Raw genomic sequence first — 21,037 nt, forward strand, 5'->3', positions numbered from 1 at the left:
TAAAAAATTCCACCTCATGCGAGAGGTGGAATGAAAATGAAATGGCCCTACAGTGATAGAACTGCCCATCCCTTTACATAGCTGATATATGATATGGCTGTGTGAGGAGGCAAGGCAATATCAAGGCACTACTTCCTTGTAAGTTAATGAATTGCTATGAGGTACATCAGTTAATCAGTGCTAATCAGTGCAATCTGTTTACACATAGATGGGATGAATCTCTACAGAAACTCTCAGACAGCTTTTACTGTATACATGTTTTTCAGTCTTCCGTTTCCTTCTGGTTATAGCTACTAACCCATTATAGCAAATGCCTGTATCACTGTACCTACAGTATTTTCTTCCTGAAATCTTTTAGCAGAGAGTTTCCTTACTGAATCTGAAGAACTGCAAGGAGTGGCACCTCCACACTTTATATCTCCTCAACCTTTGTATCAGAGGAGTCTGTTCTGTTTAGAAGTTCTTGAACCACTCCACAAGAATAGAACATTTCCTCCCACTACTAAGCCATCATTTTGGACAATGTACTGAAATACTCTTTTTTTTCAAAATCGTGTGGTGCTTCTCTAAATTCTGAAAGTGAGGTGGCTAGGCGCATAAAGCTAAATCTTTAAACAACCCAGCTGAAAAGGAAAAACACCGTCTTTTAAGTGAGGTATTTTTAAAGACAAGTGTGTTGAAGCTTATTCACATAAAATATGCTTCTTGTACATACAGTATGTGTCCTTTCTTCTTGAGAAATTTCAAATTTGCGGTGCTTGAAAGTACTGGTTGAGTGACACTCAAGACCTCCAAGGCAAAAATCATAATCAAGTTGCCATAGTGGTCAGCATTGCTGCCGCACAGTGCTGGGGTCCTGTGTTTGAGTCCTGGGGTGCAGAGAGTTTTCTCTGGATGCTCTGGTTTCCTATCACAATCCAAAGTCACGCTGGTACTGTAGGTTAATTGGTTCTGTACAAATTGGCCCGGGTGTGGGTGTGTGCATGTCTGCCCTGGGATGGGCTGGCATCCAGTCCACGGTGCAATTTGCCTTAACAAGCATTGCTTGCTGGAAAATGGATGGATGGATAGTTCTGGTTAGATGAGTGGATGCAGTTGTTAGAAGTAATTATGTAAATAAAAGTGGAATGAGCAATACATTATGACAAAGGGACATTGTGACCACATTTGTGTTGCTTTGTTTTGAATTATGTATCTTAGAATGCATGAAGAATAGAAATTTGAAATGTAATTGTAATCAATTCACTACATTTTATATCTTTGAGGTCTGAGAAAATTGGAGAAACCCAGGAAGTAAGAATTACTGTATTTCTGATTAATTCAACACAGTGACATGTAACCCAAACTATGAATATGGATTATTCTTCACCACAGGCCATCGCTGGTGTATTTCCAATGATTCAGGAAACCTAAAGCAATATTGATTTGTACATGTCAATGCTAACACTTCTGCCATGAACGAAATAACCTTGCTGGTTGCTAAGGGCTGTGGAAGTTATAAAACTCTCCATTGGTTACAGTAGCTAGAAAAAGTAATTCATGCATGTTTGTGCATGATATTGCAAAAGGTTCTGACATTGTTAAACTGGCATCGGTTGCTCTATTGCATTCCCTAAATAATAGTGTTTGATAAAAGACCATTTTTGGTTTTATTTGATCCAGATTTTCCATTGTCCACTGCTTTGTGATTTCAAACCTGAATTAGATTCCATCTTCTTCATGTGCAGGCCTGTGAATTTACTTGCCTGTGATGTAGATTTCAGAAAACACAAGAACAGATGTTTGACACAACTTCAAGATAAATATGAAACTGAGGTTACCACAGAGTGCTTTATATGTGATGTCAGCCTTAGACCTGTTAAGATTTTTTTTGTTAGACAAACTGTAAGACAATCCTACAGCGCACAGGCTTTAATAAAAGTTTAAAAAACAAAGTATCTGCCTCTAAAAGAGTTGCAGCAAGGGCATGGCACAAAAATGGATCAGTGACAGAAAAAGCAGAGTCACCAGGAGTCTGACATTTGTTCCCAAGTACAGTGAGCAAAGGACAAGCCTGAACAGATCAGAGCCTAAAGAATGTGAACATGGAGGAGTTCGGAAAGTATGATTCAGACCCTGTGTGGGGCTGGAGTGAAAGGTTAAGAGAGAGTGTGTGAGTTCTGTTACTGAGGTCCAAATCGTAAGGCAGTGCCGTGGTCAAGAAGGAGGGCAGAGCTCCGTAATCCAGAGAGCAGAGTCTGAAAACCTAATCCGATCCGTGAGGCAGGTGCAGAGTCGCTGGGGAGGCTAACTCAGTAAACCAAGAGTCGGGAGAGATTTCCAAATCCAAATCGTGAAGCGGGTCCGTGGTCGGTGGTGAGGCAGAATCCGAAAACCAGAATGTTGCTAGGCAAACAGGCGGAAGGAGTAGCTCTGGTGAGTGAAACTCAACAGTGAGCATGGAAAGGTGCAGCAGAAAGGTTTAGGTGGGGAGAAAGGTGAAAAGAGGTTGGATAATTGATTAATTGTGGTGAACAGTGCATGTTGGAATGTGGCGGCGAGTGCGTGGATGCGTCTGACAGACCAGGGGCTTATACTGTAAGTCAGTAACAAGACCAATATGTGACTTTATAGGCAACCAATGACAAGATTTAAGAATAGGAGTAATGTGTTGCCACAGTCTAGTGTGAGTTAGAAGCCTAGCTACACAGTATTGACTATTGCATTTACAAAGGAGAGTGTGAGAGAGCCCATAGAGTAAAGAGTTGCAGTAATCAAAGCTTGATGTTATGAATGCATGAATCAGGTACTCTCCATCTGACGCTGATAGAAATTGCCTAATGGTGGCAGTATTTCTAAGGTGAAAAACGACTTCTTAATCAAATTTTCACATGGGGCTCAAATGAAAAAAGTAGGTGAAATAAAATTCTCAAAGCTCCCAAATTCCTGACGGTGGCTGATGCATGGATGGAGAAGCTATCCACCATTACTATGAAACTCTTCAACTTTTCCAGCTGACACTTGCTGCCCACCAGTAAAATGTCTGTTTTGTCACTATTAAGATTCAAGGCATTCAATGTCAATGAGAGTTTGATGTCACGCAGACAAGAGATTGGTGACCAAGGTGGGAGATCAGAGGGGGAAGACAATGTAATTTAATGTAAATCAGAGAATGATCTGCATAACAGTGAAACTGAAAACCAAGTTAGTGTATAATGTGAATGAGAGGAGGAATATAAATACTAAAAAGCAAATGGCCCAAGACTGAACCCTGCGGCACACCACGAATAATTGGAACCATGGGGGATGTATGAGGACCAAGTGAAACAAAATGTTGTCTATCAGTCAAATAAGAGTGGAAGAAAGAGCTATCAGGGGCTTCAATGCAATGAATTTATTAATAACAGAAAAAGGCATTTTGTAATTTACCAGCCCAGAGCTGAAGATATAAGAAATGTTAGGAATTTACAGGAATTCAGTTATTTCTTTCTTTTAATCTGCATCTGAAACCATTGACCCAATGACTGTGGATCTATACTGCAGTGGTGTGAATTTGAAACACTTACTTACTATGGTAAACTCCTAAATTTCATCATGAAGTTGTTGAAATTTTTTAACAAATTAATTTTAAACAATCAGCCATTGTGGCTACCATTTTTCATGTGACCTTATGTGCCAAGTGATTAATACTTTAATGATAAGAGTCACATTTGCTGAAACATTTTTTTATTGGAAAAGAAGCTGGCTGAGACACAAGGAAGTAAGGCTCATGATTAAACTACAATAATTCTCTTTCACACGTCTGGTCCAGACAGCTTCTTTCAACTGTTCTCTCGTTTGCATGAATATGAACAGTAAAGCCAGACTTTGACTGTGGGAGGGTCCAAGCAAAACTGATACAGGGTTAACAGCCCACTTTTAATTCCTTCTCTACTCTCACACCACACTCCTTGCAGATAGGTTACTGTATGGAACAGGACTAGCCGTGTCTAGAAATGGAGGAGCTCAAAAACAGATCAGTGAAAAGAGATGGAAGGCACAGGTCAGTTTGTCTTATGTTTCCAATTTCTTTGGTTGCAGCAACCGTTCTGTTTCAAAGATCATGGACAGATTATGGGGTTTCACCTTCTTGTCTTCAGAGTGAAATCAACAGATAAGTAAGATGGTTGTATGAACCTGTAGTTTAATGGTACTTCAGAATCAAAGCCAGAGTTTTATCATAGTAATTCACTGCTAATAAATAAAATAAAAAGAACAGTCTGCTTTAAAAGCTACAAGTATTTTGCAGATGTTTGTGCAGAGAAGTATTTACATTTTTTTAATGTTATTGCAGATTAACTTCCTTGGCAGTGGGTAACACTGCTGCATTGTAGTGCTGGGGCACTGGGTACAATTCTTAGGGTGCTATCAGCGTGGAGCTTGTATGTTCTTTCCATGTTCACATGGGTTTCCTCCAGGTGCTCCATTTCCTTCCCACAGTCCATTGAATGGTTGGCTAATTGGCTACTGGGAAAACTGACTTGACGTGTGTGTCCTGCGATGGACTGTCCAGGGTGTATCCCACCTTGTACCCATTACTTGCCAGGATAAACGCATAATCCACAACCCTGTAGTGGATAAAGCAGTTAGAAAATGGATGGATTATTTTTTTAGCGTTCTAAAGTAAAATATTTGTATGAAAAATCAATAATCAAATAATCGATTGATTTGAAAATGGATCAAATCAATTACTTGTAAAAATTATAGAAAGAATAGTCTAGTATGTGAATATAGGACTCAAATAAAAGTCTTAACCTTCATAATCCCATGTTAAAGTACAGGTATGTTCAATTGGATGGTTTTAACAGTGTGGAAAAAACCTCAGTATCTCAGTAAATCTCAGTATCTTTGTAGTCAGGAAGATTTAGCTCTGAATAATTCACCAAATTGTTTGTAGATTTTGTGGTTGAAAAGTAATAGCTTGTAAAAATATAATTACTTCTCAGTGTTTCTGGATCACTATCCCATACATTAAGGGATATCTATAGTGTAGTAGTGCTTTATTTCATTAAAAAACTTTCAACTCTCATAAACCTGAAGTTCAACATATAATGTAATGTACAGCTATACCTAAAGTACTGTACGTTATATAATATTATGCCCATTTAAAATACACCATTTAATATACACCACATAAAATAATGTATACCTAAAGTATACCATTTTATAATGTACACTGGAAATAAAATTAATAAAACGTTCAGCAAATATTTATTCTTTATTACTGAAAACAACATTTATGCAAGTTTATAAGTTCTTAATGTCTAATATATACCTACAAGTAATAATTCTACAGCATACAATAGGTATTTATTACTGTTAATAAGGAATAATGAGAGCAGGGCAATAGTGAAGTACTTTAGTAACCTTTGTACAGTACATTAGCTATCCATGACGTGCTAAATTCTGGCCATAAATAACTGATACTACAGTATCTTAATATGCTCCTAACTTATAGCATTTTCAAAGTACTGTTATATTACTAGACACTCAAATTTAAATGGAGTTTATTTAACTAAAGTGTGGGAGGGATGACAACAGCCACGCTCAGTCATCCCCAGCCGTCAGCGATCAGAGATCCCTCCCTTCGTCCTTCCTCCGCCGAACGCTATAAATACCAGACGCGATCTCTCTCTCCCTCGCGTGCGACTTCTGCATCCCACCTCACCCCAGCTCCACCTCTGCAGCTACTCCTTGGTCACCCTGCAGGGGGGGGGTCCTGGCCTCCTCGTCCTACGGCCAGGAGGTCGGCCCTCAGCCAAGCGGGCTAACCCAAATATTCGCTCCACAATAGTTTGTTATGCTTCGATTTTGGGTGTTGTCATTCCTCGTGAATTGTACACTCTCCTCTGTTGTATTGTGTTTGCAAGGTGGTTTCAACAAGTAAAAGAGAATGATGTACAGTGTTTCATATACTGTATTACTGTGCCTGTACCACAATACAGGGCTCTTATCATAAAACAGGTGCTGTTGCTAATGGACTAGATAGATAAAAAATGGCTTCATCTTATTAGTAACCATTCTTATGTTCATATGTTCTTACAGTTGTATGTTATAGTAGTGTAGGTATACCGCTTACAATATTTGTCTGCTTTTAAAAAATATCTAAACCATTCACAAGGTGTGGAATAAACCCCACTGAAATGTTTTATTACATAATAGTCTATTAAAACTAATTAATTGTTGTAACCACCAGTTTTCTGTACAGCGATGCAGTCGTTAATGAGTAGGGAAGCACCATTTCATGCCCAACCACAGACCATGGACTTTAAAGCTGTCCTCCTTCCCCTATGAGGTTTAAACCTCCTATAAGGTTTAAGGATGCATTTTATTAACAATCATACATTTATTCCCTTGCTTCACAGGGATACATGGGATCCTTTCCAATTAAATCCTATTGGTGCAGAAAAAGAGCAAAAAAGAAGATGCTTCATTTTAGCCCAGCATCTGGTGGCTGTGATTGTCGGGCTCTTTGTCCTTTTCTGCTTAGTTATCAGCAAGGTAAGGAAGATTTCACAGTGCAGAAAATCTAATTGAGTTAGACGTTTCCTGCAAACGGCATTGTTAGTACGATAACAAGAAACAACAAAAGAGTAAACAAAGCTCTACCACAAACTTTCTCTCTCAGATGTAGCAAAATGAATTACAGTTTAATATAGTGTTGTCTCTCACAGATACACACAATTTATCTTTCTGTCAGACATCTGCTAACTAGCATCTGCTAACTATAATCAAAAACTCCACTCTACAGTATGTGTGTTTTCTCAAACGCAGGGATCGTTGCTTGTTATCTCCATTTTTGCAAGTCCAAGTTCTCTGAGTCAAAGGGACCAACCATTTTATATCCTCATGCTGGCATTCTGCTTGATAATACCGAATGTCCTCATTTTCCTGAAGTCCCTCTGGAAGTGTGCGTTCAAGAACTTTGTCTCCCCAAACATGAGGACAATGGGATTGGTGAGTTTTCATATTTGATTTGATGTTTCTTTTCATTTCTTCTTGTCAAAGCCTGTTACCTATCATAAGATAAATTGAATTTGAAGCCCAGAATGGAAGAAAATTTTTACCTGACCAAGGTTAAAAGCAAAAAGAAGTGAAAAGGGACATACAGTACTGTACAAGTGACATGTATGCACCATGGAACTGTCTTCCACCGTATTTGTTCATATACAAAAATACACAAAGGCCATTAAAGCAGGTCTGATTTTTTACAGAAAGGTAAAGTGATATTGGCAATGGCAGTTAATGGCTTAAAGGAAAAAGACATCGACAATTACTATACAACCATCTGCAGTCAATTTACTGTATGTAAACAACCGAAAACCGGAAGATAAGAAAAACAAAAAAGGGGTGAAAAGGTCTTTAACTATTACATATGATTTAAAATGGGAATGTCTCCATGCATTAAAAGGAAAGTGCACATCCAGTGTGATGTGAAACATACAGTAGATCCTGAAATATAAATGGACACAGAAACTATTGAGGCTTCAAGATCTTGGGATGACGTGTGGTCAGAATAACAATAACTGACAGTGACATAAATGAAGAAAACAAATTTGGTGTCAAATCAACTCTGGCAGATCCCCCTAAACTTTGTCCTCTACTGCAAAAGAGGAATTTTAGACATACTGTACCCAAGAAGACTTTTAACATTCATGGTAACTGCTTTTTTAAAAGATAAAAATGTTCAGAAAAGAAGTTGAGAAAACAATATTCACAAAGTCAACAACTGCCTTCAGCAACAGGGCTCTGACCTTTGAGCCCTAGCTGGAAAATGTCACATTGTGTCCTAATATTGTTACGGCTAGATTGCCTTGTAAAAGTAAAAGTACAGTACCAATTGAACGTTTTATTTGTTGTTGTTTTTTTCAGGTGTTGCTAATTGAAGCCTTTGTTTCACTAGGAACATCTCTACTTGTGATAGTAGTCATGCCTCACTTTGATGTCCTGACGAACCTTTTTATCTCTGGAAGTGTTTGCTTTCTTCCATCACTTTTACAAGTCGTCTTCCAATTACAGAAAGAGAACTGGAAAATTGTGTTCCCGGCTTGTTCCGTCGTACTTGTGCTGATAGGCTACGTTCTCTTAGGAGTAGATTTTTACATTAGAAAAACGTCTTATGTGGCTAATGATCAAAATATATATTATCATTATGTAGGGATTGCAATTTTTTCATCCATATTAATTTCCTTCAATTGGTGGGAGAACTCCCTACAGGCTATCGATAAAATGAAGGACAAGCTGGCAGAATTAGATAGTTTCCGAGACTTTATGATGATAATCTCCAGTCTCCTGAGGACAGCTGTTGTTGGTGTGGTGTTTGCTGTTTATTACCAAATTGCTTATGATGGAGTATGGTCTTACTTCAGCAATATTAACAGTGACACACTCAATATAGGGGTTGGGCTGTTTTTCTTACAAGCTTTTTCCTCTGCTATCGGACATTGGTTTGGGGTGGTGGCTTGTAAGATTCACGCAATCAGAGGCAGCTTTGCTCTGCCTGTTGTCTTGACAACACCCGCTGTACTCATTTCGGCTGTGGTTATTTTTCTAACAAAGTTTGAAGAAATGGACAGAAGGCTGGAAATAGCAAATTTCACAATATCGACATTTTGCAGAAAGCTAAAAGCAGAACGAAACATCACTACACTAGATGAAATTTCCAACAGCATTTGCAGAACCCCAGTGCATAACTATTATGAGATCTGGCCCATCAGCGTGCTCGGGGTGGAAGGATTGTGTTGGTGGATGGCGCTGTTGTGTGGTACCTACTATGTCTGGAGCCTGAAAGTCCAGCGAATTGAAAGAACATCGCAGATATTTGTTCGCAGGCTGTACGAGTCAGCCTTTCTGGATCAGTCACTTCTCCTCAACACCAAGATGAGAGCTGTCAAAACCAGAAATCAGGAAAGGTAAACCACACATCTGAACTGGTGCTGTTACAAATTGTGTGTAGCAAAATTGTGCACACAAAAATAACCGTGCGATTTGTCTTACCTTGTTTTGTGGATGGATGATAACAGCTGTATGTATTGTATGCTGTATATGTTTTGCTAAAACAAACTTTGAATTGTTTAATGGGAAGATTTTATTTTCTTTAATTGGAATTAAACTTTGTAAAAAGTTTTTTTGATTTGTGTTAATAGCAAATCCAGTACTGAAGAATTGAGAAACTGAAGCTAGCAAGAATACATTGGTTGGACTTTCACACCCAGAATCCATTTAATGTGTATTTTTCTTTTATTGCAGTCAAGATGAAATTGAAAGCTGTGTGATATACCTTTGTGCAACTATGTGGCATGAAACATATGATGAAATGCTGAAGATCCTTACATCAATGTTTAGGTAAATTAGTGGCCATTTTTTAAGAAACAGGATAATTGTAAAAGACATGGCATACCTAACATGTTACATTTTAAATAAATGAATTGCCTAATACCATCCATTATCAAAAATCTGCTGGTGCCTGGGTCACAGTACCCAAGAACCCATTAAGCACAGGGCCCCAGGTGGGATTACACCACAGACAGGGTGCCACAGAGGACACAGGCAATGAGCAAAGCCAGCCAGTCTTTGAGAGGTGGGAGAAGTCTGGAGCACCCAGTGAAAACCCACATGGACTCCACACAGAAGGTGCCAAAGACCAGAATCAGAGCCGAGACACAAGAGCTTACTGCAACACCACAGTGACGCGGACCTTTGGGTTGACTGTATACATGGTCAGAATAAAAATGGAAGATATCTTAACGTGATAGGTATAGAGCAACAACATTAAAATTCCTTTTGAGCACTTGAGTAAAAAACTATTTCTGTAAGCGGAGATATCCATTTTGTAAAATCTACTGACAGACTTTCCTATTGACTTTCCAGTTTTTCTGTACAATAATATCTTCCATGACTTTCAATAATTTCTTTTTTTTTTCAGATTGGACAGATACAGAGGAGATCCAAAAGAGGAACATAAGGATAATTTTGACTTTGAATGCCATATATTTGTGGATGATTCATTTCAGAAAGACAAGGAAACCAAGTTTGTAAACACATATGTGAATGACTTAATGCATGTGATAATAGAAGTGTTCAGGTACGCCGTTCTTTTCCTTTCACATATGTAATCAATTGTGTATCTCAGGGGATAGCTCAGAAATACATAATTTCACAGATTTTTTTTTAAATGCAGCCATTGTCAAAAATAGCTCTTGATTCTCTGGACTGATTGTTTTAAATGACAATGTCATGCGAGTGGTATATTTTGTAGGGTATTCACAAACAAAGAGCCCGATGACGTGTCTATCATTGAAACTCCATATGGGGGAAGACTGATGTTTGTACTTCCAGAGGGAAACATGCTATATATTCACCTTAAAGATAAAGAGCTGATCCGTAACAAGAAGAGATGGTCACAGGTAGGTATCACTTTCTTCTTTTCATTGCAAAAAAAAATAATGTGCAAATGTTTGAAAGCATATTTCAAGTGATGTTTCATTTCACGTTTTATTTTTTCTGAGCCTAGCAATGAGCAAAGCATAGTTGCGTTTTAAATATATTTTCATAGAACAATAAAATGCTTTTTTCTTTTATATTACAAGTCAGTAGAAAACAAATTCCTATTTACAATAGTGACCTGGAAGCCCATATCTGTGACAGGGTTTTTACTAAAGCAATTTCTGTGTAGTTCCTTGCTCAAGGGCACAGAATCAGCCTCTAACTCAAGACTACGTCCCATTATCTACCAGTTATAAAAGTCCAGTGCCCAGTGGGATGTTATCATTTTTTCATTTCGATTTTTATAAGCTAGAAAGGCAATACTGAGATAAAATATCAAAGTCAGTTATGACATGTATTAATATAATTTGAAAGTTGCATTATGTACTATTGAAAGAGAAACAAGCATACCAATGGTAAGTCATTAGCTAAAATCAAACAGGGTTTCATATCCACTACTTCAACAATTCAGTCAAAAAATATATTTTACTAACTGAAATAGTCAAAAGTTTTTCTGAAGCCCTTATATTGTATTTAGATGTGAGAAGAAAATGACGTGACAAAATGAATATAAACATTCTCTAATTGTCTAACTTTTATTTGTTTCAGATAATGTATATGTACTATCTGCTTGGTTGGAAAGGCTATATTTCAAAGAATCCTTCAAAAATAAAGGTAATTTTCTTCATGTTTGTTGTTTTTCTCATGGTAACTTTTTCCTAATTGTGGAGAACTTGTCATAAAAATAAGACCAAAACTGAAAGACAAAAAATAAACCACACCACTAAGATGTTCATTTTACCAGTCAGTAAATTAACTGAAAAGTGTGACTGGGTCACTCAGCTCTACTGGCATGTAAAAGAGAGTTAGGGCAGAAAAGGATGAAATCTTTTTTTTGGTGTATAGTCCAATTTTCACATAAACTAGTCATAACCAGTACAAATGGCAAGAGTTATGAAATCCATTCATTCTTCTCCTTACTTTATATAACTTGTTTACTCTCCTACACAGAGAAATGACAACCCCTGTCGTGCAAGCCTTATATCCTTGGATGGAGAAAGTTTCCTTTTGCCAGGTTGTGATAATGACAACAAGCGAAAATTCATCTCGGATGAGAATGTATACGTCATGGCATTGGATGGGGACACAGACTTCCACCCCTCTGCCTTAATCTTGCTGGTAGATCGTCTTAGGATGTACCCTAACGTAGGAGCAGCCTGTGGAAGAATTCATCCCACTGGAATGGGTGAGAAAAATAAAAACTATCTCCCATCTATCTCCTTTTCTCCTGAACAAAAAGTGTGACATGGCCTACTCTATGTACTGCGTGGCCTGTTAGTCCCAGCTTTGTGAAACGCTCAGGCATTATAATCTAGGGGCATAAATGTTGCCCCTTTTCTTTCCAGGGCCAATGGTGTGGTATCAAAAGTTCGAGTATGCCGTGGGGCACTGGCTGCAGAAAACAGCTGAGCATGTGTTTGGATCTGTGCTCTGCAGTCCAGGGTGCTTCAGTCTGTTCCGAGGATCAGCAATAATGGATGATAATGTCATTAAGAGATACACCACCAAGGCAACAAGGGCAAGCGAATACGTTCAATATGATCAAGGTAACCTTTTTTATTCTTTTCAGATTTTTATGTTCTTAGTTTCTTTTTTTCTGAATCTCTTTTTGTCTTAATTAAATTAAGGAGCAATAACATTGACATCGCCAATCAAGGCCTCAGCCTGAAACCTCTAATCGCATGTGTTTGGGCGGAGCCTGGGTCATGTTACTAGTTGATTATGACTGGGATTCCACATGGTGGGTTAGATGCAGATCACGGTGGAATTTAGTCAGCTAGTTTCCTCGCCCTGCCTTCCAAGCAGTAACCTCTGGGGACCTGCTGTGAGTGTGCAGTGACATCAGAGAAAGAAGCACTGTTCACCCAATCTGTGCTGACCCTGTTGAATGCAAGTGTGTGAGTTGGGGTTAGTGTGGTCCTTATTGTTACTCATTGTCTGGCTTGTATTGGTAATATTCATACTCAGGGCCAGTAGTGGTAGTCTGATTTGATTAACAGTGGGCGATTCCAAACTGGTAGAGTCTAAAAGTCTAAAACAATTGCAATAATTCAATAAAGATGAACATTGAGATTATTGCTGCTTGTCTTCGTAGGTGAGGACCGCTGGCTGTGCACACTGCTGCTGCAGCAGGGCTGGAGAGTGGAGTACAACGCTGCCTCAGATGCCTACACCAACGCCCCCCAGGAGTTCAAAGAGTTCTACAACCAGAGGCGCCGCTGGGGGCCCTCCACCCTGGCAAACACACTTGATCTCCTACACAGTGGAAAAGAAACCTCCAAAAAGAATACCTCCATTTCCATGCTGTACATTTTCTATCAGATCTTCACTGTGGGCTCGTCAATTCTGGGACCTGCCTCTGTCTGCCTCATGATAGCAGGTATGTGTCACCTTGTTACTCTTTTCTGAAATGCTTCATTTTCTGGAGGTTTTAATTCTCAGTTGTTTTTTTCCTAAACCTCTTTCAGCATGTCAGCATTGTTTCAAATCAGACAGCTTACTGAAGAAGATCTTCTGTTTGCAATAGGACTTGACAGTATCAAGAACAGGAACCAGGAATTTGTCTGGGTCTGAACACCTGGAACAGAGAACTGTGTCTCCACGGTGGCTGCGGTGCAAAACCCAACACCCAGCGCGACATCGTTCAGTGGACTTGCAAAAGAGAATAAAGCCAGAATTTAACGCACACTATCTTCTTGTTCTGATATGTGGGCTAATTCTTCAGCCAATAAATTAAACTGTTAGATGGATCATTCGATTCCTGAGAAGCTTGTTTTAGGTATAAAAACATCCTTGCATTAAGTCAAGAAATGGCCTTACTGTAAATGAGGTAAAAAGTCTTATCTTTTTTAAACAACAACAGAACAACCATATTCCTCTTTTTATTGTAGGTGCGTTCACATTTGTGTTTGGAATGGAGGGAACCCTGGCCATCATCTTAGCTGTCATCCCTCCTGTAGTGTATTTAATCTTGTGCTTCACAACCAAGCCTGACTTCCAGATCAGCGTGGCAGCCGTTCTGAGTGTCATGTACGCCTTTCTGATGACAGCCTCTTTCTTTTCGATTATAGGTATGTAATGTTAAGCTTGTGTTAACATTCTTAGAGCTGACATTTTGACAAAACATTCTTAGAGCTGACATTTTGACAACTTTCTGATGGGGTGCTGAGCAATCAGTGACATTGCACCTTGACAATCTAATACAGTATTGGTTATCATTTCAATTTTTACATTAAAGCAATTAATCTGTAGTGTATGAATTGCAACCTATACCCACAGTAACTGTTTTTCCATTATTTTTATTACCATATATTGCACTGTGTGAAAAAATGTATCTGTAAATACAACACATACAGGACCACACTTATTTTATATACAGTTTTATTGTAGCAGTATTTGACTGTGATTTTCTCTACTTTTTTTCCCCAGGTGAAATGGTGGAAGAAAAGACATTTATCACACCAACTGGTATATTTCTTGTTTCCATGAGCATCTTGTATTTTGTAACAGCCATTCTCCATCCCCAGGAGTTCTCAATGATAATCTATGGGCTGATGTACGTCATCTGCATTCCAAGTGGTTACCTCTTGCTGGCAATATATTCATTCGTCAACATGCACATCGTGTCCTGGGGGACCCGGGAGTCTAATCGGGACAAGGAGGAAGGGAAATCCGTCGGGGTTCTTTGTGACAGGACATGCAGTCTGTGCTGCTGGGATCTGCAATTAAAAGTCACGCAAGAAACCCAGGGTAATGTCCTGCTGCAGACCCAGCCGGCACTCCCCCCACAGCAGCCTGCGAACCAGAGCCAGCCAGACAGTCTAGAGGGCCAGCAGCGACCTCCACAGGTCTCCCAGCCCAACCAGCAGAATCTCCAGCACAATCAAGCAGGCCGGACCCAGCACGCTGCTCAGATCGCCTCTGACAATGAAGATGAGGAATCCACAACAAGGTAAACAGTGTTTAGGGAAGGCTGTTTTGTCTGGTTTCTGACTATCTACTAGACTACTTTTGATAGCAATTAGATTTCTAAGTACTGTACACTCATACCCCGGTATCCGAACCTAATCTGATCCTGAAAATCTGTTCGGAAGGCTGGAGACTGTAAATCGAAAATAGAAATTCCATTATTTCTTATTGGGAAAATTCCATCCCGTTCTGAACCTGTAGCTAGGAAACCTGAGTTAGTATCCCTAATCTTTCAGGAGTGCGATGGCATCTTTAATGACCAAGTAGTCGGGTCTTGATTTAATGTCTCATCCAAATGGTGGCACCTCTTCCAGATGATTGGATTCTGATTCATATAATTCCACTTACAATGTATAATTTGATTTCATTATAGCTAAAATATTTATTTAGGTGTTTTAGATTTTATGTTAGTTTTGGTTTATTTTAATTTTTATTTATTTATATTTAATATTTTTACACAAATATGACCGTTTCTTAGATCGTGCTAAAATAAGTACAACTGATTTGGAGTTTAATTTAGAAATTTGTTGTGTACTCCAAATTTTATTAAATCAAAATGCTTACATTTTAAAAATGTTTTATTACCTCGGGGTAGATGTTATGAAAATAAAAAAAAACAGGTGCAGCTGTTTGTTTAAAAAAAGAGCTTGTTCATTTTTAGCCATTCTTGTCTGTAAACATGATTTCAAAATGAAAGTTAAAATATTGACCCCTGCAGTTAGTGAATATAATGTAACCAGTTTCTTTTGTGATCTGATTTTTCCTGCCTTTTTAAATTAAATGTCTTGATGTTTCAATGTAGTGAGAGCGATGAGGATAACAATAAAAAATACGATGATGAAGTCTATGATGAAATGGATGAAGAGATCAAAGACGTACCTGAAAGTGGTGGGTGGAGCATTTAAATATAAAAAGCTTTTAGTCACAAATACAATTCGTCCTGTATTTCTTTAAAAAATTAAACAAAAGCAAAAATAAAAAAAACAAAATAACGTAATTTGAGGCATGCAAATATTATATGAAGTCATTTTGAAAATAGAAAATGCCATTACTCTAAAACATGGAGAACAAGACAGTGAAAGTTAACTTATTTCATACACTTCAGGCTGACTTTATATCCCAGCATAATCTAGTGGCAAAATGTGCAAAAATATTTAAAATAATGATTTTTTAAATAATATATATTATAAATATAATTATATTATTAATATAATATACATTTATAATGTTTTTTTTTCCAAAGCTTGGGTTGTACCTGTGAAAAAAGAATTCCTGAAGAAGCTGTCATATGCAAATATGAAAAGAAACCTGCAAGAACAAATAAGGTACACGCTGAGGAATAAAAACCAACACGATGTCTGTGAAGAGCTGGTCCAGACGCTGACAGACACTGTGAATGGAGAGCTGAAAGACAAAATCGGACCAGAAGATGTGCTAACTGACAGCCTTTTAGAAGAGTTGCAGCATGTTCTCAATGAAGACGCAAGAAGAACTCTGAAAGTAAATAACGCAGAAAGACTAGAAAGAAGGGTTAAACGAGCCATAGAAAAGACTTTGACCGCCCCACAGGTGGATAAGTTGTCTGAGGTAAGTCTTTCTGCACGTATTATCTTTGTGCGATGGGACTTTTCTTCATCTCAAGGTTGCAGCTTTCAGCTTTGAGGGAGTGTAATGTTGAAATTGGCAGATCGTCTTCCTGCAGGCACTAAGATACAGGAACATTTGGTTTCAATACTTGCCTGTGTGTTTTCACAGGATGAATATGACTTTTGGCAGAAGTTAATTGAACGATACCTGGCTCCTATAGTTGACGACAAAGCACATAAGGAAGAAGTGACTAGGGAACTGAAGTCCCTCAGGAACAAGGTATGACAAATCGGGATTTTCTGTCTCTAAAAGTTTTTAGGTCATAAGATGTATTCAATTTTAGTCCCTTGTACCTTTTTCAGTGTTGTCCATGTGTGTTTGTGGTTATTACAGTCCAATTAATTCCACTTTCTGTCTTGCTATTGGATCTGTAGCGTCAATATCATTCCCCCATGTGAACTTGCTCACGATGCACTGGTCTCAGTACAACTCCTTACGTACAGTATACAGTAGTTTCTTCCATTATGATGTTTGTTTCCTTAAAAAAACTCAACCATTTCACTGAGATTTGTCGGGCATTTAAAAAAATGTAGTAAAAATAAAGTTTGTGACTAAACAAGATTTTGATCCTTCAGCAAATGTAATTTGCATAAATACCAAAAGAAATTGAAAGAAATATGCATCACAATTACTTGTGGATGTGTCTCACAGAGCTTATTTCCCTTTCAGGCAACATTCCTGTATTTTATCGTTAACACCCTGTGGGTGGTGGCCACATTTTTCCTTCAAGCAATCGGTGAAAAAATCACAATCAAGATTCCTAAAGTGTTTCCGAATGGCACTTTGTCAGGTGATTACCTGAATGTTGAGCCTTTGAGTCTGATGTTTCTACTATCATTTGCTGTCCTGCTAATTGTTCAGTTCCTGGCCATGCTGTATCACAGGTAATGTTGGTTTTAACATTAAGCACTTATGTGGTGAAATCAAATTCGTATTTGGAAATAATACTTTTGTATTTATTTGTAGTATACTTTAGGGCTTAGGAGTTGCATGTCCTCATACTCTGCCTAAGAGAGCTCTTTGTTCATGGTACCTGCTCCATGGCAAAGCACTGCTTGATTCTGAAAAGCTTTCATAGTCACTGCATGCCTAGTACACTTTATTAAACACAGATAAAGAACACAGTAGCTTATCCTTTCTCTTATTTTCACTCCTTAAGATGTTTCCAAGACAATGAGAACTTCATTAATTATGTTCTAAAAAAACTAGTAATATGGGTTTTCTTTAGTGTCTGCCTGTGTAACAGAAAACTGTAAAAAGCTTCATGTTCCCTTTAGTAACAATCTTTGGAAGTTCACCCGTAATTACCCAGGTTGAGACTGCAGGAGGCAAGCCAGTATAGGGTAGTTTATTTTTAAATTATCTACCATATGGAATAGCTTATTTTTAACATAAGTTTTTATTGAAAAACATGTCACACTTACAAAAAGATAAAACATGCTTGTAGAGGCCATTTGGCTATTTTTAAGCTGCTTCTTGTAAGAAACAAGGATATCAACTTAAGCAACATGACTGGGTGGCTTTTTTAAATGTCCCACTATCCTTTGTGTGAAGAAGATGTGAAGAAGAAGTTTCTCTTCTGAATGCAATTAGCTGATTTCATGGCTAGTTTTTACCTGTGTTCTCTGGTTTGTATTCCACTCTTGATTATGAAGAAAACAAGTGACTGGACCTTGTCTGTGAGGATTCTGAGCAGGTTCCCATATACTGTAGATATTACAATTATGCAGTTTAATTGATTAGACACACTATGTACTGTAACTGAATGCTCATGTACTGTAGAACACATAACCCTTGTTTTGAAGATGTAAGTAGAAAGTCAACAAAAAAAAACCTAAGTCTCCTTTTCAGGAAGCTACATCTAGCTCAATGTTTCCCATATTATATTCATAGTTCATGTTTTTGCTACCTGCTTGTGATACCCAGCACTTGTATGAATCATGAGCCTTCGGCCAAGTGTTTATCCTTTCCTGGGTACATATAGCCTTGTTTATTAAGATGCTGTACCTGCCAAGATAGATAAAATAGCTTTTAGGCTGCAGTTCATAGTTTTGGGGTAGTGATTATATCTGACATAAAACATTTCTGTGTCATTTATTTTTTTCCAGAGTGTATACCCTCATCCATGTGGTGTCCTATCGAAGCACAGAGAAAGACTACAAGGTTGACGAGGTATGTAGAATCACCTTTATTCAAATATGCGTTAATTTAAAAAGTGCAATTTTCAGTTTAAGTATGTGAGACAGAGAGAGCTTAAGGTAATGGAAATTCTGAAGTGACTATCACTTCTCCATTCTCATAGAATATCATGTTTCACAAAACCTAACATTGACTTTAGATTCGTTCTGCTGTACCAATAGCTTTGCTAATTCATTAATTTGCACAGACATAAGTATGAATCAGGGAATATCCCTGTCCGAGTCCAGAAAGAGTAGGGACCTCCGTTTATTAATTATTTTGTGAGGATTTTGTCTTAATTTTTCAAACACAACAAGCTGTTAAGATAATAAGAACAGAGATCAAACTAAATAAGACTTTAGCCTGGGACACCATTATATACACTATAAAGCCACGTGAAAATCCCACATTCAAATTTTCCAATTAATCAATATCAACAGCGAAAAGGTTTCACATTTTAGTCTTTTTCCTAATTTGAGGTAGTTTTGGCCATTCCACGGCAGCGTACCAGTAGTGTACAGTATTTATTCATTTCCACAGGATGATGATGATGGACTGACCCTTGAAAACTGCATTGCATCAGGTCTTGTAATTACCAGTGACGACCTGTAGAAGCACCCAGCAAGGAGTTATTGTTACAGACTGATACTTTGCCTGTGCTGGTGTTCCCCTGTGTGAAAAACTTTCTTGAAGAGCACTTTATTATCAAGTTTGCATTTAAAGACATTTCTGTAATTAAAAACCATTACACACATTATTTCAATTCATTTACATTTTTTTTTGGAGTCATGTTTTTTGATCCGTATTTCATCGCATTTGGTTTGGAATGTGAAGTTTTAAATGATCTTATTTAGCTTAAAGCCATTAGTGTATCTGCAATTTCTCACTTAAATCACAATAATTCTATAATAACATTATGATGCAAAAAAGTATAATCAGGTTACAATAAGATTTGCTTGTTAACTGACTAAGGATAATGGTACCATACACCAAAGTTGCAAGCTAAATAAGACATTTCACAAGTCAAAGGAAAACCTTACTTAAATATTCCTTTATTGAAAAGATTTTTTCTGGTAATTGTTTCACATGAAGTTATAGTTCCATGATTAACATGGTCAAAATGGTGAGGCTTTTCACAACAGTTTTTGCTCTATAGCATAGCTCCTGTATGATTCCTAATTTTAGTGCAATAATTGTTGTTAGGGGATATTTTGTTTTGGATTTAAGTGACAATTTAAATCTTGTGTTATTTAATACTAACTTTTTTAAAGAGATATGGAATAACTACTGTATGATGTGTGCACTGTTGTTGTATTGCAATGGTTTGTTCCACATAATTTTTTAAAACTTGGTGTAGTTAATAAAATACTTAATTGTAAATGACTGCAAGCTACCTGTTTCTTTATTTGAATGGCTATTTCAAATGGTGCTCGATTAGCACATCATGGAAACATAGTAGACCCATAGTATGATTGCTACTGTTTCGGTGATACTGACATCTGCAAAAGGGATAAAAAATATCTGCATAACTGTAAATATTCTCCATGTCTAGACTGAATCCATTTAGAGGTCTTATAAGGTAAGTTATACATCCATTTCTTCAGCATTATATGCAGACAATTGTAGAATAATTTATTGTTAGAAACACATTCCTAGGAAAAAAAACTCATCTGTCTTAATAGAGCACTGTCCTGTATGATTAAGACTAAAAAGGAACAGGAGTTGTGTGTATTGCAGAGAATGCTAATGATTTCAGTTGCTCAAAAGTCATGTGTGGATTTGATATGATGATTTTAATTAAGGTGGTAATTCTTTTTAATAAGGTACCAATGTTGCTGTTGTGTCATGAGGCTGAATACGTTTGCAAGTATTCAAGCAATAAATAAATCAGTTCCCATGAGTGACTTAAAAGGTTCTCAATTTTTCAGTGCTGACCTATCTCTCTTAATCAATCAACAGTAACAGAAAATACTTAAGAACAATAGCAACAACACACACAGAGAAGAACATCACATTGTCTTAGTTTATGCAACACCTGATCTAGTCAGTTTCAGTCTTTAAGAATGTCTTATTTGTGTGCTCAGGTATAGCCTTATCTTAACTGTAAAAGTACTAATTTACAGAGAGACAAGTGTTATCAAAAACAATGTCATAATAGATACCGATGAGTTAAATGGAGTACAAAAGCCACTGCAATATTTGGCATGGAGAATTGAGATGGGTAGAAGGGGATGCAACTAAAGAGAAACACATTGTGTGTTCTGTATCTAGGGTTATTTATACTTGCATATACAGTACATAATGTAATACATGTATACTTCCCTTCTGACAGTTCAGATTATAATTACATGAAATGACTTGTCTGCAATTCTATCTTTCAAACAATTGCAAACGAGCAATCACACGCCGCTCCTAGTTCTAGATCGTGCGGCATTTCTTTTATTTGTAACTGCAAATTTTCAAGCAGCTGTTCGTGAAAACTTTCCTATCTCTAAATTCATGGATATGTTATACAGTATGTTATGTAACATTTCATAAGGTTCACCAGAAACAAAAGTAAAATGTGGTAGACTTTCACAAGATTCATGGGTTTCCAAGGATTGTTAGAGTGATAGCAATTCAAGTGCAGTATGAATTTGAAGAAAGTTGTTTAAAGAAAAAACTTTAAATGTTGCATGGA

At 37.5% G+C, this 21,037-nt stretch overlaps 1 protein-coding gene across 1 annotated transcript; it reads left to right on the forward strand.

Annotated features, from left to right (window-relative positions):
* The first annotated feature begins 3,926 nt into the window (after positions 1–3,926).
* Positions 3,927–19,740, forward strand: chs1 (chitin synthase 1). Its single transcript, XM_069180001.1, has 19 exons — positions 3,927–4,021; positions 6,384–6,519; positions 6,793–6,975; positions 7,891–8,930; positions 9,268–9,363; positions 9,944–10,102; positions 10,277–10,424; positions 11,113–11,178; positions 11,515–11,749; positions 11,910–12,110; positions 12,659–12,943; positions 13,455–13,634; positions 13,993–14,515; positions 15,335–15,420; positions 15,776–16,119; positions 16,288–16,398; positions 16,849–17,063; positions 18,288–18,351; positions 18,898–19,740. The coding sequence occupies exons 1-19, from the start codon at positions 3,975–3,977 to the stop codon at positions 18,967–18,969; spliced, it is 4,191 nt and encodes a 1,396-aa protein (XP_069036102.1). The 5' UTR covers positions 3,927–3,974; the 3' UTR covers positions 18,970–19,740.
* Positions 19,741–21,037: the final 1,297 nt, after the last annotated feature.

The sequence above is a fragment of the Lepisosteus oculatus genome, chromosome 17, assembly GCF_040954835.1.
Source record: "Lepisosteus oculatus isolate fLepOcu1 chromosome 17, fLepOcu1.hap2, whole genome shotgun sequence".
Lineage (NCBI taxonomy): Eukaryota > Metazoa > Chordata > Actinopteri > Semionotiformes > Lepisosteidae > Lepisosteus > Lepisosteus oculatus.

What these genes read in the sequence shown, in the direction of transcription:
- chs1 (XM_069180001.1), top strand. Translation starts at nt 3,975, where the DNA reads ATGGAGGAGCTCAAAAACAGATCAGTGAAAAGAGATGGAAGGCACAG. An exon ending in AGAATCCTTCAAAAATAAAG is followed by an intron (nt 11,179 to 11,514) that starts GTAATTTTCTTC and finishes TCTCCTACACAG; the next exon opens with AGAAATGACAACCCCTGTCG. An exon ending in AAGACTACAAGGTTGACGAG is followed by an intron (nt 18,352 to 18,897) that starts GTATGTAGAATC and finishes TCATTTCCACAG; the next exon opens with GATGATGATGATGGACTGAC.